Here is a 15523-nt window from a genome sequence, read left to right as displayed (position 1 = left end):
CGCTGAGGGGGGCGGGTTCCCTCAGCGCAGGGCGGGGCGCCGCGAGTGCGGCAGCGGCGCCGCCACAGCGGCACCTGCGGGCCCGGGCGAGCGCCGCCGGGAGGGGAGGGCGGCTGCTCTGTGCGGGGCGCTGCAGGCACGCCGGGAGCGTGCGGAGGGGCAGCCGGGCACCCACGGCCTTGGCCCCGGCCCCGCGGTGCCGCTCCCCGTCCGGGCCATGTCTCCCCACGACCGCAGGCGCGGCCCCTTTCGGAGGAGGCGCCCCCTTTGAGAGCGACCCCGGCCGGCCTGCGCGCGGCCTGCGCGAGCGGCGCTCCGTGTGACGTCACTGCGCGGCGCCGGTGGGGCCGCGCTGCTGCCATGGCCGACATGGCGGATCTGTTCGGCAGCGACGCGGACTCGGAGCCGGAGCACAAAGGTGGGGGCGGATTCTCGCGCGCGGTCTCTCTCTTGCTCGCTCTCTCGCTCGCTCTCTCTCCCTCCCTCCGTCCGGGTGCCCCCGCCGCGGGCCGCGCCGCCTGCTCCCTCCCCTCTGCCGCGGCCCCCGAGCGCGGGCGGCGCGGAGCCGCGGGCCGGGGTCCGGCACCTGCAGGGAAGGTTGTTCGGCTGCAGCCGAGTCCTGGAAACAGTGGAACACTTGGTTTAGGTCCCTGACGTTTTAAAAATTCTTGTACACGTTCCTGTAAATTACTGTTCAAGCCAGGTGTTCTTTTATTTTCCTGTTGGAAACCGCATTTGCCAGCCTCGGCACTGAGGAGTCGCTCTGTTGTCATAAATCTCCCTGGGTAGATGACTTGGATTAAATACAAAGTGACAGTTTTGGATTTGTAGGGTTTTATAAGCCGCGTCTGTATAATTACTTGTTTAACCTCTCACTATTTCAATTGTTACCTTCGTTTGTGTAATTCTTTATTCCAGCTACAGTTTTCAAATCTTAGGTCACAGCTTGTAGTTTGAAACCTTTGGGCCATCGATCATTTTCCATTGTGCCTTTCTTTGGCTGTGCTTTTATTAGCAGCCCATTTTATTTTACTATTCTCGCTAACTCTGTTGATCTTGTGGCCGTTCTCTGTAGGTTCTCTCAGGGGGTGGGGTTGGGTTGTGTTTTCGAGGTTTTTGTGAAAGCAATGCACAAAAGCATCCTCGGAGGGGCATCCTGACTGCTGAGAGGGTGGTGTTTGTTTTGCAGACTCCGATTCCGGCTCTGATTCCGATTCCGAGCAGGAGAACGCCGGCTCTGGGAGCAACGCCTCCGGCAGCGACAGCGACCAGGACGACGACAGGGAGGCCGTGAAACCCAGCAACAAGGAGCTGTTCGGAGATGACAGCGAGGACGAAGGGGCGTCCCATCACTCGGGGAGCGACAACCACTCCGAGAGATCCTACAACCGCTCCGAGGGCTCGGGGCACTCGGAGCACGAGGACAACGAGCAGTCGGACGGCGAGCAGCACAGCGCGTCCGAGGCCGCGCACGACGACGATGAGGACGAGCGCGAGCGCGGCTCCGAGGAGGGCAGCCATCGCTCCGAGGGAGACGGCTCCGAGAAAGCACACTCAGAGGATGAGAAGTGGGGCAAGGAGGACAAAAGTGATCAGTCCGATGACGAGGAGAGGCAGCAGAACTCTGACGATGAGGAGAGACAGCAGAACTCTGACGATGAGGAGAAGGTGCAGAACTCGGATGAAGATGAAAGGCCACAGGTGTCTGATGATGAGGAAAGACTGCAGAACTCAGATGAAGAGAAAATGCAGAACTCTGATGATGAGGAAAGGCCACAGGCCTCGGATGAGGAGAAGATGCAGAACTCTGACGATGATGAAAGGGCCCAGCGGTCTGAAGAGGAGAAGATTCAGAACTCTGATGATGAGGAACGGGCCCAGCACTCTGATGAGGAGGAGCAAGAGCACAAATCTGGTAGGAATGAATACAGAAATAATGATTTGCTGCTGGTTTGGTCTCTCTTTACTGTTTTGTTAACATTGGCCTGAAAAGATTGCAACTTCAGTGTAAAGGCATTGATTTAATAGTTTTTAACTATTGTCATCTTTGCATTTTTTTTTGATGCAGCACTTTAAGAGCTTATTAATAGAGAGGAATTTTTAAATTTGTGGACCAAAATTTTTAATTTGCTGAGAATAATTATGCTCCTTAGTAGAGTCTGCAAGGGGCAGCGATAGCGAGGATGAAGTTCTGCGAATGAAGAGGAAGAAACCAATTGCATCCGATTCAGAAGCAGAGAGTGACACAGAAGGGCAGAAAGGTAAATGCTGGGGGGCTTTGTGGGGTTTTGGGTCCTTTCATCCTCCTCTTGAGCCTGCCATTCATCAGCTGCAGGGCTTGATAGAATTGGTAGCGTTTGCTGTACGGTGCCATGGAAATAACCAAACAGACATCAGGAATTCTGTGTGGGATGCACATGCTGATCCTCTCCACATAGCTCTGTCAGGTTTTCTCTTCTGCAAATATTCTTTCATGTGCTTTTACTGAATGATATTGGAAAATGGTTCCTGTAATCAGAGCAGCCCAGGGAACCTGTACTATGTTTTGTGGTGGTTTAGCTGGCTGAGGAAGAGATGTTTATTTTCTGAGAAGTAAAACCTCCAAAATGCGTAATGAAACTTCTTTACTTCTATTCAGTTACTTGAATGAGGATTATCTTACACTCTTCTGTTGCCATTTTTCAACTTGATTTCCTTATTTGATAAATCTTGCATTAGGGCTGTGTGTGCATATATATGTGATTTAAATTGTAATTTTTCTGCTGAAGAGCATGCAGATGTCATGGACCTGTTTGGAGGTGCTGATGACATTTCCTCGGGGAGTGATGGAGAAGACAAGCCACCAACCCCAGGACAGCCTATTGTGAGTGGACTTGACTTTTGAGATAATTACCATGCCATTGCACTCTGAAATGCAGAACACCAATTGAAGTGGGTAATATTCTAGTGAAAAAAAATGTAGTGACCTTTAGTTGCATTACAGATAATTTTGTCCCAGCTGAAAGAATTATTAAAATTTTATACATAACAATATCAGATATAATCTGCCTTCCCCCATCCCTGCTCCAATTTTTGAACTCTAAAAAAATATAAAGAATAGTTTGATTGCTACCAAATAAAATATAAAGTTGTAGCTATCTTTGGTACTTTATTGCAGCAATTTGAGAAATACTTCTGGTTTTATGATAATTTTCCATCTTTTATTGATAATAGATAAAAATCCCTTCTTTTATCTTGTATAAATTGTCCCCCAGTCTCCCTCCAGTGCTTAGCCAACTCTGTTGGCTCCTTTGCTGTTCTTTATTGTCTTTGGTCTCTTGAGTTTGCATGGTGCTTGAATTCACTTCAAGTGCCACATGACAATGCTGAGTTGAATTCCTTTCAATGAAAATGCCTGAATTCTTTTATCCAAATCTTCCTGACCTCTCTGTGCCTATGAATGACTTTTCTTTAAGCAAAATGTAATTATTAGAGCAGCAGTAGCCAGATAGATTTTTTCACTTATGCTCCTGATCTTTTTTTCTTACTAGGATGAGAATGGGCTGAGTCAAGAGCAGCAGGAAGAAGAGCCTATTCCAGAGACCAGAATAGAGGTAGAAATACCAAAAGTAAACACAGACTTGGGTAATGATTTGTATTTTGTGAAGCTGCCCAACTTCCTCAGTGTGGAGCCCAGGTAATTGCACATTATATACAGGATTGATAAAGTCTTTTAATGTTTCACTATATTGCTTTTGTTTAGTATGTGTTTACTCTATTTAAAGTTGTTGACATTAAGATGCATGTTTTTGGTTGTGATTAATCAATAGTAATGGCTGTTGTTTTCTAATCAGGTAATTTTATTATGAAGGTGGGTTTCAGCTTGATTGAATAACTTATTGTCTGTAAAAACCAGACAAAAATGTGGTTTAATTGAAAGCACATGCTATCAGTTGAATTGTAAACATAAGTTTAGGCTCTCAGAGATGTGAAAGGTGAATGTACTGACCCTTATGCACTTTCCAGTGCTTAAAAACGTCATTCTGAATTTCAGAATAAGGCATTTTTTATTCCTGTATGTTAAATGTACTATTTATGAAGAGGCTGGTTACTTGTTTTCCTGTTCATCTAACCCAAACTGAAGACATTTACTGGAATGCCTAAGGAGCAGCAAAATCTATTATTAGAGTTGTTTGTGGTGTTAGGTTTGGCCCTAAAGGCCTCCTTCAGCACTTGCCTCACAGTGCTGTTGAATCTGAGTGTTTCACTGAGCCGCTTTCTCGCCTTGCTCCCAAGGTGCAGTGTTGGCTCCCAGCACAGCCTTGCTGGGGTCACACCTCAGCTCAGTCCTTCTCCTGGGCTGGGGCTCCATGCTGTTTCAGGGCAGAACTGTTCCAAATCTGGGTAGTAGCTGCTACTAGTGAGAGAACTCCTGGTGATCTCTGGAGGTCAGACAGGTCTGAAAACAGAATTGTACAGTAGCAGAGCCCATCACTTTTCCCTTGAGCAGCCTAGGAACTGTTAGGAAGGAGGTTAGGGAAGGGGTTCCCCCCACTCACTCACTTGGTTCTGCAAACACTTTGTGGCAGAGTCATCAGATTTTTTTGATGGAAGAGGGGAAAAACAATCTCATCTTCCTTTCTCTTTGGTTGGTTTTGAGATTGAAGTAAAAACAAAGAAAAAACCAACAAAGATTGTCCTCTTAGAAAATCCCCAATTCACCTCATTTATGAGATATTTCTTTCATTTTATTTTCCCTGTATGATCTCATATATTTTTTGTTCCATGCTTAACCCTGACCTCATCATGCTGGCATAAGGAAACAGAATTTTCTAAGGCAGACTTGTTTTCTTCAGCTGGAACCTTCAGAGAGTATGAATGTTACCCTGTAGCTGATGGTACAGAGGACACTTGGGTCGGGCCCCCAGGCTGGGAATTAGTGCAGTGAATTTCCTGGCTGCAGAAAGGGCTGTCCCACACTGCAGTGCCTGCTGTTGTGGGCAGGGAATAATCTAAACCTCTCAAGCATCTGTTAACTTACACAACTCTGCAATAATCTGGATTAATTTTCTTAGAAGAATAAAGAATGTGTTGTAAAATTTGTTGCAGACCTTTTGATCCCCAGTATTACGAAGATGAATTTGAAGATGAGGAGATGCTTGATGAAGAAGGTAGAACCAGGTTAAAACTCAAGGTATAGTATTAATTTTCCTTTTGTCTTTTACACTTACCTAGGCGCTTTTCCTTCAAAGTGTATTTCACATCTTTTGGAATGATGTTTTGAGTTTTCAGATAATGAAAGTGTGGGCACTGAGGAAAGTTGATATGTTTTAGTCATAAATTTTTAAAAAGCTTGACAGCTGCATTTCACCTATAAAAGCAATACTTTTCACCTTTATTTCTTTGCATTATGCCACAAATTATCAAGCCTTTCTAACTGCAATTCTTGGCCTAAATAGGGTATATTTTACCACAGTATTCCTTAGGAGCTAGAAAAACTGTTTTGTTTTGTCCCCCTACAGGTAGAAAACACAATACGATGGCGGATGCGACGAGATGAGGAAGGGAATGAGATCAGAGAAAGTAATGCACGGATAGTTAAATGGTCAGATGGAAGGTTAGTTTGCACCCTTTGTTACTGAAATAATGCAGTTCTTGCAGTGACATACAAAATTGGAAGGTCAGCAAACTTTGACATCAGCTCTGCACAGTACAAATTATTTTAGTCTCAGTGCTTTGAAAGGTTTATGCTCTGCTTAGTTTAGATTGAAATATAATTATTGGCTAGATATAAAAAGGAAACATGAAGGCTTTCTCCATTTAGAAATGAGGCAAAAAAATAGACTGCAGTGGCTTTATCAAGTAACTGATGTGGGAATCTCTTTTAAGCATGTCCCTCCACTTGGGCAATGAGGTCTTTGACGTGTACAAGGCGCCGCTACAAGGGGACCACAATCATTTGTTCATCAGACAAGGGACAGGCCTGCAAGGACAGGCTGTGTTCAAGACCAAGTTAACCTTCAGGTAAACTGCTGTTCCATATCAAATGTTGATACTGTTTTTGCAATTAAGTGTTGTTACTAGTATATAAAGATTAGATATACCAGTATGTAAAGCTTCAGAGCTTCACTGGTTAGTAAGAATGTGCTATTTTCCAAACTCAGTTTTTCAGTAAGATTTGTCCTACATTAGGTGTCTAAGTTGGGAATGTTAATGTGCCATTTCCTCTATTATGTAGGCTACATATAGGTTTTTTGTATACATATTTTAATTTGCATTTTTACATGCAAGTCCTCATCTGAGTCAGAAAAAATATTACTATTCCCTGAAATTAATCTTTTGTCTGAGGTACAGTTGCTTCTTCAGATCTTGATGTGAACTGTGAGGAGGATGTATCTTTAGGTTAATAAAGGTCAAAGGTTGTAGGATTCTAGCATCATTAAGGGTAAAAAAGGCCTTAGAGGTCTTTGAGTCCACCTGTTAATGGCTGGGCTGGTGATTTCACTGAGAGGAGACTTTCTGTCTCCAGTAGCTGTTACAATGCACATAAATACTTTTTAAAAAGGGTTGATGCTTTTACTTTTGTGCAGATGAATCTCTGAATTCTCAAGTGCTCACCCCTACCATTGTCTTTGGAGAATTGATATGTTCCTTAAAGAAGTTTTTAACCCCTAGCAATTTTTTACCAGGCCACACTCTACAGACAGTGCCACTCACAGGAAGATGACTCTGTCTCTGGCAGACAGATGTTCAAAGACCCAGAAAATTCGTATTTTGCCAATGGCAGGCCGTGATCCAGAGTCTCAGCGCACAGAAATGATCAAGGTATTGTGGCATGGAACTCTCTGATCTGCTGGTTTAATCTTAATTATCACAACTGTAATAGAGCTGGACATTTTTGAATATTCTATGAGTTATGAAAAACAGTAATGTTTTGGTGTTTTAAGCAAGAATTCCAAGCCATGGGTGTGGCTTGCTTAACCCAGCAGATGACAAAACAAGGAGAATGTTTGCAGCCTTTACACCGCTGTGTAAAGAGCTACAGCGGTTTTTCTCTGCTGTATAAAAACCTACATATGAGGGGCTCTTGAGGTGGTTTGGGGGTTTTTTATCCCTCAGTTCATTGCTTGTGTGTTTGGGCAGAAAGAAGAGGAGAGGCTGAGGGCCTCCATCCGCAGGGAGTCGCAGCAGCGGCGGATGCGGGAGAAGCAGCACCAGCGGGGGCTGAGCGCCAGTTACCTGGAGCCCGACCGCTACGACGAGGAGGACGAGGGCGATGATGCAATCAGTCTGGCAGCTATCAAAAACAGATACAAAGGTGGCATCAGAGGTAATCATAAGCTTTAACAGCATGTCATTAAGGCCTGTGTGATTCAGACAGGGTAATTGCACAGGAGATGGGATTGGTGAGATGGGATTTTGCCAGTTCATTCAATATGTGAGGAGACGTTAATTCAGTTCGTATAAGTTTATTTTGTTTGCTCTGGACTGAGGTTCTGCAAACATTTCGTGGCACTAAATATAAGACATTTTAATATTCTGTCTTCCACACCAGTTTCAGATAAACATATTTGGCTTTTTATTTTTTTCTGGAATGTGCAGAGGAACGTGCTAGAATCTACTCTTCTGACAGTGACGAAGGCTCAGATGAAGATAAAACCCAAAGACTACTCAAGGCAAAGAAACTTAATAGTGATGAGGTAAGAGAAGGACTTTGTTCTTAAGCTGCTCATTTTTAATGAGGAACATTTCCTCCACTAAATCTAGTGTTTAAACTTAGGACTTCTGTGGTTTCATTTACGCCATGATGAATGTGTTATTTCACTTGGCATGCTTTCCATGGTAATTAATCACCAATTTCTTATGCGCTGCATTAGTTCACAGACCTGAGTGATTCCCAAAGGAGGACACTATTGTTATTGCTGATTTAAAGATGGAAAAATTTATGCAGAGTTATGTAAAATTAATATACCAAAATTATTCAAGGAGTAAGAAGACTTAATAGTTGAATCCTAGTGCAGTGTTACCTAAGTTATGTGGTCCTCTCCTGTTTATTATAGAAATAGTGGAAGCATTTTCACATAGTATTTCTGTTCTTTTTAAATAGAAAAGTTAAAAAACTGAATTAAAAAGACTTACTGTCCATTGCTAAACATATATTTTCCGTCACCCCAGCATCATCTGAAACATTGGGTCCTGATCAAAATAACTGTTAGCTACAGCAGTAGTGCTGTTTCCTAATCTAAAATGGTGTTTTATTGGTTTGTAATTTATGACTGCTGGCTTTTATTAAATGAGTCTTTGTGAACATTGCATTTGAGGATTAGTTCAAGTCTGTCACTGCTGATACAGCACTGCAGTGTTACACAAGGAGTAAGCTGCTCTCATTTTCATTTCTGTACTGTATTTCCTGTAAAGTCCCTGGGAGGCCTCACTCCCCAGCCCCTGGGGTGTTTTCTGTGCTGAATGCAGGTTCTTGGTGCTCTTAGTGCAAATAACTCAGCTGACTCTGTAACAGGTGTTGTAATGTGAAGTGGAATTAGTAGAAGTTAGTTTTGTCTTCTAAAGACATAGATTCCTGGCTTTTTCTTATACATCAGAAAAATTTAGAATATCAGAGAATGTAACAGCCATGGTGAGCCATGTAGACAAAACTGTAATTTTGTGAGCCCTGTGAGCATTTGTTAGTAGTAATTGAATTATTTATTTTTAAGACTCTTAATAGATGTGTTAGTTCATGATTCAGCAACATGAGGACTTGTTAGTTTCATTCTCTCAGAAGAAAAGGTCTAATCAGCAGCATTTCTCTGCTGCTTGAGGAGCAGCAGCCTCCATTTTAAAGAGTGACTGGAAGGTAATGCTCCTCTGGGGCCTTGGAGTGGAGCTGCAGTGTCACAGAAAACCCCAGTGGTGCTCAGTGCATACCCACACGTGTGGAGCTCTGGCTTCCTTGTACACTCACTTGCTTTTACCTGCTGTCAGTCAACAGCACAGCACAAATCTTTGTGCTGATAGCAATTTGTTACCTTTACTGCAAATGTCAGTCTGTTATTAATAATATACTTTATCACCACACAGCAAGTAGTTTCACTGTTGCTGCAGTTAATGGGGATACTCTGCTGAACAGGAAGATGACTCACTGAACAATAGCCCAGCTAGATTACAAGAGAATGTTTGTTCTGAGGAAGAAGCTATCATTGAGATTCCCACCCCTGTTAATTTCTGTTTTCCCTGCTTAAAATTCCTTCGTAACTGCGATTCTCCTGGTACGTACTGAACACGTTCACATAGAATCAAATGCTTTTGGATAAATAATTATTCCTTGGAGTTCTGAAACACTAAAGTTCTAGAACTCAATCTTTCCTCCTTAAAATCCAAGCAAGTTGCTTAAAAAAAAAAAGCAACAAACCAAAAAACCCCCCAAAACTCCACTTCCAAAACCAGCAAATGGAAAAAGGGATGAGGTTACCTAGGCCTGACAGTATTTTTAAAGATACACTTCTTTTTCAACCATAGTTAAGTTACCACTTGTTCCTCATGTCACTATGGATGAGTTTTGCATGAACAACTCGTGATTTAAAATGTTGTTTGGAAAGATGATTAAAACTGAACTGATGAAATGTACATGGAGCAAAAATCAACCTGTTGACTCCATGACCTAAAAACTGAAGATCAGCCCTATAAAAGTCTTTATGGTATTGCTTGTAAGCAGGTAATTAACTCAGTGATTTGAGTTCTTTGACCAGCTCTTTGAAGCCTTATAAACTATAAACTGTTACATTTCTTGGACTGTTAACTGGTGTTGATTCTGAGTGCCAGTGACTCCTCCTAATTTTTTCTTTATGCCAGAGAGCAGTTAGTTTAGTTTTGTCTTTCTGATGAGCAAAATGCCTGCCCACTTCCTGCATTCCTTCTTTGCTTCAGTAGCTCTGATTCAGGCCATACAGGTATAAATAGTCTGAAAACTTAGCAAAGCTGCAGGGGCTGCCTGAAGGGAATGTGTCTGTATGCTGGAGAATCACTGCTCATGAGACCTGCCGGGAGTGCCCCTCACATGCTGTAAATGCAGTAAATGCAGAGAGAGGCTCTGTGCATGCCATGCTCAGGCAGAGCAGGTGTGGATGCAGGGCCACTGAGGGGATGGAGCTGCAGCTTCCTGCACCCTCCTGGCCTGGGGTGTGGCACTGGGAGCAGCCACTCAGTGCTGAGGGTGAGGACTGGCACAGAACCAGCCCTGCTTCACAGTAGCACAGAATGGGAAAACTAGAACTAGTAATTGTGTTTCTCTTACAAGAAAGACTTGGAGGTCTTTTTGTTCTGTGTTTTTTCCCGCTCTAGCTGGAAATATGGTGGTTTATTTTTGTCCTTTTTTTGCCTTTAGGAAGGTGAACCTTCTGGAAAGAGAAAAGCAGATGATGATGACAAAGCAAGTAAGAAGCCTAAGAAATACGTGATCAGTGATGAAGAGGAAGAAGATGATGATTAATATTAAGGAAGCGCAGCAGTTGATTTTTCTTGTTTTTTCTATATATATGTTTATATATATTGTACAGTTCTGTTAGAGCACAGATGTAAGTAACCATGAGGGGCTTATTTTGATAAAGGAAAATTCCTAAGCTGCGTTTCTGGTGTGAATAAAGTTTTTTTGACTTCCTTTGACTCTCAAGAGTTTTGTCTCATCACAGCAAATGTTGCACCAGGGATCATCACAGTGCTGATTTTAATTTTTTTTTTTTTTTGAGAACTGTAGTATCTAGTTACCAAGTGAATCGGTCATTAACTTAGTGAGTTCATTAGGAGAAGCCGTGCTAATCTCTGTGGAATGCTTCAATGAGAAGTTGGCCTCCAGGGTATGATGATAGAGCTTGCTAAGGACATACAGTGGTACAGTGCAACTGTTTCTTCCCTAGATATTCCTTATTTCCTGTTTACTGGACAGTACATTGCTATGCTGGTATAATTTGCTGACTAAAAATATTTCTTGCCATGTTTGAGTAAATCATTTTAACTGCATGAACCTCACCATTAACTGATCACATAAGGCACTTATTTTTCATGCATTGAAGTTCAGAATGAATATCTGCATCTTGCCAGAGCAGTAATAATAATAATAATAACAACAATAATAATAGTCATGTGCTAGTGATGTAAATGTCAGAGTAAAAGCATTTATTTCAACAAAACTGACATTTCTGCCAGCCGAGCTGAAAGTCTCCTTTAAAAGGTGAAATGAATCACAGTGCAAAAAATGCAACAGAATCTCTCATGTAATTCTTATGGTGCCATTTCCTCTTGTTTCTGGTAGATTTTATAAAGGGTTTTGTTTAGCTGGGACGTCACTGGAGCAGAATGTTCTAGACAGAAGCATTGCTGTGTTTACACTTTTTAAAAACACCTTATTTGACAATACAATACCAGCTGTAAAACAGTAGAAGAAATAGCTGAACTTTTCCACTCTTTCTTTCAGAGATGAAATACCTTGTGCAGTTTTTCTCACTGCAGAGAGACCATTCTTATGTTATCTGTGCTGCTCTTTTGGCTGACTTCTCACACAGTCCTGCAAGCCTGAATGTGACTTGAAGTTGAGAAAGCAGAAGTAGCTGAACTCCCCTACAAACAAAACCATTGAGTGATGCCGTGCAAAGTTTATGATGTGGATTTGTGTTACATTAGGTGAAATAAAGTAGCTGGTAGTTACTGAAGAGGGACTGGTCCCCATCTCTCTCCTGCCAAACTGAATTTGGCTTTTTTTCTAAAACAGAAGGGAGAAAGTGCCTCTTAGTGAGCGTTCTGTTTGTGACATTCCCTGGCTCTTTGAGTTAGAGCTTTCAGCCTGGACATCTTGCTTTTGTCACCTTTAACTAGGATGGTTGTTTGCCACAATGCTCTGCCTCCACTTCCCCCGTCTGGAAGGCACAGGAGCATTCTGGCTGCAGAGCACAGAGCTCTGCATGTGTTAATGTATTCTGCTGAGCAGCTGACTGCAGTGGAGACTGTGTGCAAGAAAAGGTGAAAAATTTCAGCTTGGAAGTCTGAGTGCCTGAGAAACTCTTTCTTTTTTTTATATATATACTTAAATACTTATCTGAGAGTTTCTGTGCCTCTTTAATGTGCAGATAAAGTCCCCCAGCTGCTGGAATTTTGACCCTGTAATCCTCTTAGTTTAGACCTCTGCTGGGAGACTGGTTCCTTACATGAGGTTACCTGCTCTCCACTGGCAACCTTCTCAGGAAGAAGCCAGCTGTTGAGGAAGGGACTCATTCTAGATGGATGTAACATGCTGTACTTCCACATAAAAGCCTCCCAGATACCTCTAAAACAACAAATTTAGCATATGGAAACACAGCATCATTTCACTGGTAATGTGTTTACTTTTATAACAGTTTAATGGAAATGTTGGCTATTTTTATTTTTACTACACTCCTAAGAGTGAAAATGTTTTAATCACTTTTGTAAGTTTGATGCTGACTAAGCCTTTACGCAGTAAGTGGTCCACTTTAGCTTCCAAAAATGAGGCTTTTTGTGGATTACAAAGATGAAAAGAAGTCATTTTTTACACTGTCATCTTTTGTAAATTGCTCTTTTAAAGTCTTATTTAAATGTGGACTTGAAGAAAGTGTTTTCTCAGCTTAAATTGGTTTAACAATCATCTTGTAATTAAAGTCACTTGAATGAACTCAGCCTTATCCCCAGTATTTTTTCAGTTGTGGGTCTAATGTATGGTTTCATTTAACCTGAAGAGAGTTTTTGCTCTCCCTTTTCCCAGCCTCCCAGTCTGTCTGTTGATGGAATTAGGGTTCATAAGCCTGTTTTAGTGCCTGGTGAGTACTTATGGCGCCTTGGTAAGAGATTCAGGTGTGTTGCACAGTTTCCAGAGAGCTCAGCCCTGACCTCTCACTGCCTGAGTGGGCACTGCTGTGAAAGCAAAATACTCCTGCTCAGGTAGGAGGGGGCAGACTCCCTGAGGAAATAACTTTTCTCCTTCCTAAGTAGGATGTGCAAATTGAGCTTTCTTGGGAACAAAGACAAGTATCTCCAGTGGAAGGTACAGGAATTTATTGCTAGATGTTCTCTAAAGTCACCAGGACAAAATGGCCTTTATTTCAGCACTCAGTGCAGTGTGCAGTTACAGGCTGTGCCTGGTCTGTCCGTGTTCATTTCAGGTCTGGACTGAAACCTTGCCAGGAATTTGCCAAACAAGCCAGGAAGCAGCAGCACAGCTGCCACAGGGCAGGTTTGGATAGGGCCTGTCAGAGCCCAGGGATGTCACGGGAGCGAGCCCTGGCACCGGGATGTCCTGGGAGTTTGTGTAGCCTTCAGGCCAGGGGAGAGCAGCCCAGCTGAGCACAGCACTCTGAAGGCATTGCTTCCCACTGACCCAAAGTATTCCACCATGGAATTACATCTTCAAATAAACCCAAGGGCACTTCCTTCTCTTGCAGTCATGGATAGTGAGTGGGAATATATAAGGAATATATTAACTTTTATCTTGACAGACAGCTAATTTGATCTGGCTGCCCTTACTGTAGACATGCTGGGTAGGATGGTGCTGTGAATAAAAGTGTTTGCTGGGTATTAAAATAGCCACATCTAATTTTAAATATCCTTAATTCCAGTGGGATGGAAAAAATATGGGGCAGGGGAATGAATATTCAAAGATATCAGGTGTTGTCCTGTAGTGATTGAATGAGCTCCAGAGTTTTCTGCAGCTCTAACTGCCCCTGTTCTTATCACAAATGTAACATCTGTGCATCTCTTTAGGTTATTGATGGTGCTTGTCTGGTTGATAATTAGGTTTGTGTCTGCTGTGACTGGTTAGGTGATGTTTTCCCAGGATCTCCACTTGCAAATGGCCGGTTTTTGTTTTAGAATAGGAGTGCTGTAGAGAGCTCCTTCAGAAGGGTTCCCTCCTGCCCTCCTGCAAACAGTCAGCTCATCACTGCACTGTGTTCTCCCATCCTCTCGGGGCTGCAGGTTCCTTTGGAGGCAGTGGGTGCACAGTTGCCTTGGGTGAAGGCATTTCTGTTGTGAGCTGAGTGATTGATGTGCTGTTTTTATGTACTGTCGGGGCACAAGGAATTCAAAGCAAAGACGTGGAAGTTTCCCACCTAAGCCCTTGTTGAGACCCCTGTTGCCAGCGAGCTCTGGGAAGCTGCTCAGAACGGGCACCTGCTGCAGCTGCAGGAAGGGTCTGGCACGGGGAGTCCCAGGGCATCCCAGGCTGGGAGGAGCCACAGGGACTGCTGAGTCCAGCTCGCTGCTCCTCAGAGCTGCCCCAAACTCAACCATGGCACTGAGAGCTTTCAAACACTGCTGGAACTCTGTCAGGCCTGACGCTGTGACCGCTTCCCCGGGGAGCTGCTCCACTGCCCACCCACCCTCTGGGGAAGGAACTCTCCATCAATGTCCAGGCTGAGCTCCCCTGACACAGCCTCCCCATCCCTCATGTCCATCTCCCCAGAGATCAGCCCTGTGCCCCTCCAGAGTGGGAGCTGCAGAGTGCTCCCCTCCAGCCCCTCCAGGGCTCTGCTGCCTGTGGGCCCCTTGCACCTGGCCATCACCTCAGATTCATTCTCAATTCTTTGTAATGATTCCATTCCATCCTGGTAAACAACTGCTGCTTTGATGGTCCTGAAGTTCCTTCCTTCTCCCAAAGAAAACCTTGTTTGGAAAAGTCAGTCTCTAGAGAATGTTGATTCTTTCTGTGCTAAGGAGATGCTGGGAGCTGTTGGTGTGTTCTCTTTGCTCATAGCAGAAGAGCCTTCCTGTGTGAGTCAAAGATAAGGTAGATAAGGAGGGATTGGTGTTTTATGAACACCATTCCCATTTTTTCCCCACATATATCCATATATATATGGATATATATATTAATATATATGGAATGTGCATTTTCCACTTCTCATGTCTCTCATGGTCAAAACTTCCTTTAAAACTACAGATGAAAATACTTACTGGACATGATTGCAAAGTGACCACATTTAAACTGAGAACATTTCACTAATCTGTGGATATGTTACCCTTTTGCAAATCCTGTTTGATCTCCCAGAAATAAATAGGATTATTCTGGCTCTCAGACTTTCTCAAACACTGAACTTGAGTAGCTGCTGGCATGCACCATGTATGTGGTTGTCTGTTGAAGATTTAGTCCTGCCACGGCCCAGCATTGCCAGATACTGGGGAAAACAAATTTCTGAATGCTGCACTGCCAGCTTGAAGACTTAAGTCACTTTGTAATCTGGTCCTTTGGTGGACATCAGGGCTGCTGTTTTCCTCAGTTATTTACTGCCTCTGCTCCTGCTTTTTCTTGGGACAACTTTCCCTTCAGTTAGCCAGCAAAATTTTTGAGTAAACTGGATTATCTGAGATTTTTCAAGCCATTTAAATGTCCTTAATACATGTGCAATGACATTTATTAGGGGCATTCTGGATTTCCACGATGGGAATTACATAAATGTGCAAAGCATTGTGACTGCAGTGTGTTCTTACAAATACTTACACCTCTGCAGAAGTCCAACACTGTGTGGAGCAGCATTTTTAAGCCTGA

The 15523-nt window shown here is 43.3% G+C and overlaps 1 protein-coding gene across 2 annotated transcripts; it reads left to right on the top strand.

Annotated features, from left to right (window-relative positions):
• The first annotated feature begins 80 nt into the window (after positions 1–80).
• On the top strand, positions 81–10632 carry LEO1 (LEO1 homolog, Paf1/RNA polymerase II complex component). 2 transcript variants are annotated; one of them, XM_084213518.1, is made up of 12 exons: positions 81–418; positions 1190–1915; positions 2157–2261; positions 2769–2863; positions 3531–3676; positions 5089–5173; positions 5502–5596; positions 5869–6003; positions 6669–6804; positions 7123–7309; positions 7582–7679; positions 10361–10632. In XM_084213518.1, exons 1-12 carry the CDS (start codon positions 361–363, stop codon positions 10463–10465), a joined length of 1971 nt encoding a protein of 656 aa, XP_084069644.1. In that variant the 5' UTR covers positions 81–360; the 3' UTR covers positions 10466–10632. The 2 variants fall into 2 exon arrangements, with proteins under 2 accessions (XP_084069644.1, XP_084069643.1); XM_084213517.1 differs by having other exon boundaries at positions 2154–2261.
• Positions 10633–15523: the final 4891 nt, after the last annotated feature.

This window comes from Fringilla coelebs (assembly GCF_963513975.1).
Source record: "Fringilla coelebs genome assembly, chromosome: 12".
Taxonomy (NCBI): Eukaryota; Metazoa; Chordata; class Aves; order Passeriformes; family Fringillidae; genus Fringilla; species Fringilla coelebs.
This window is presented reverse-complemented; position numbering and strand designations above follow the sequence as displayed.

Bases quoted from the DNA above. Each gene is read 5' to 3' on its own strand.
- LEO1 (XM_084213517.1), top strand. From the start codon at position 361: ATGGCCGACATGGCGGATCTGTTCGGCAGCGACGCGGACTCGGAGCCG. The intron at 5,597-5,868 runs GTTAGTTTGCAC...ATCTCTTTTAAG, and splicing joins GTTAAATGGTCAGATGGAAG to CATGTCCCTCCACTTGGGCA. The intron at 6,004-6,668 runs GTAAACTGCTGT...ATTTTTTACCAG, and splicing joins AAGACCAAGTTAACCTTCAG to GCCACACTCTACAGACAGTG.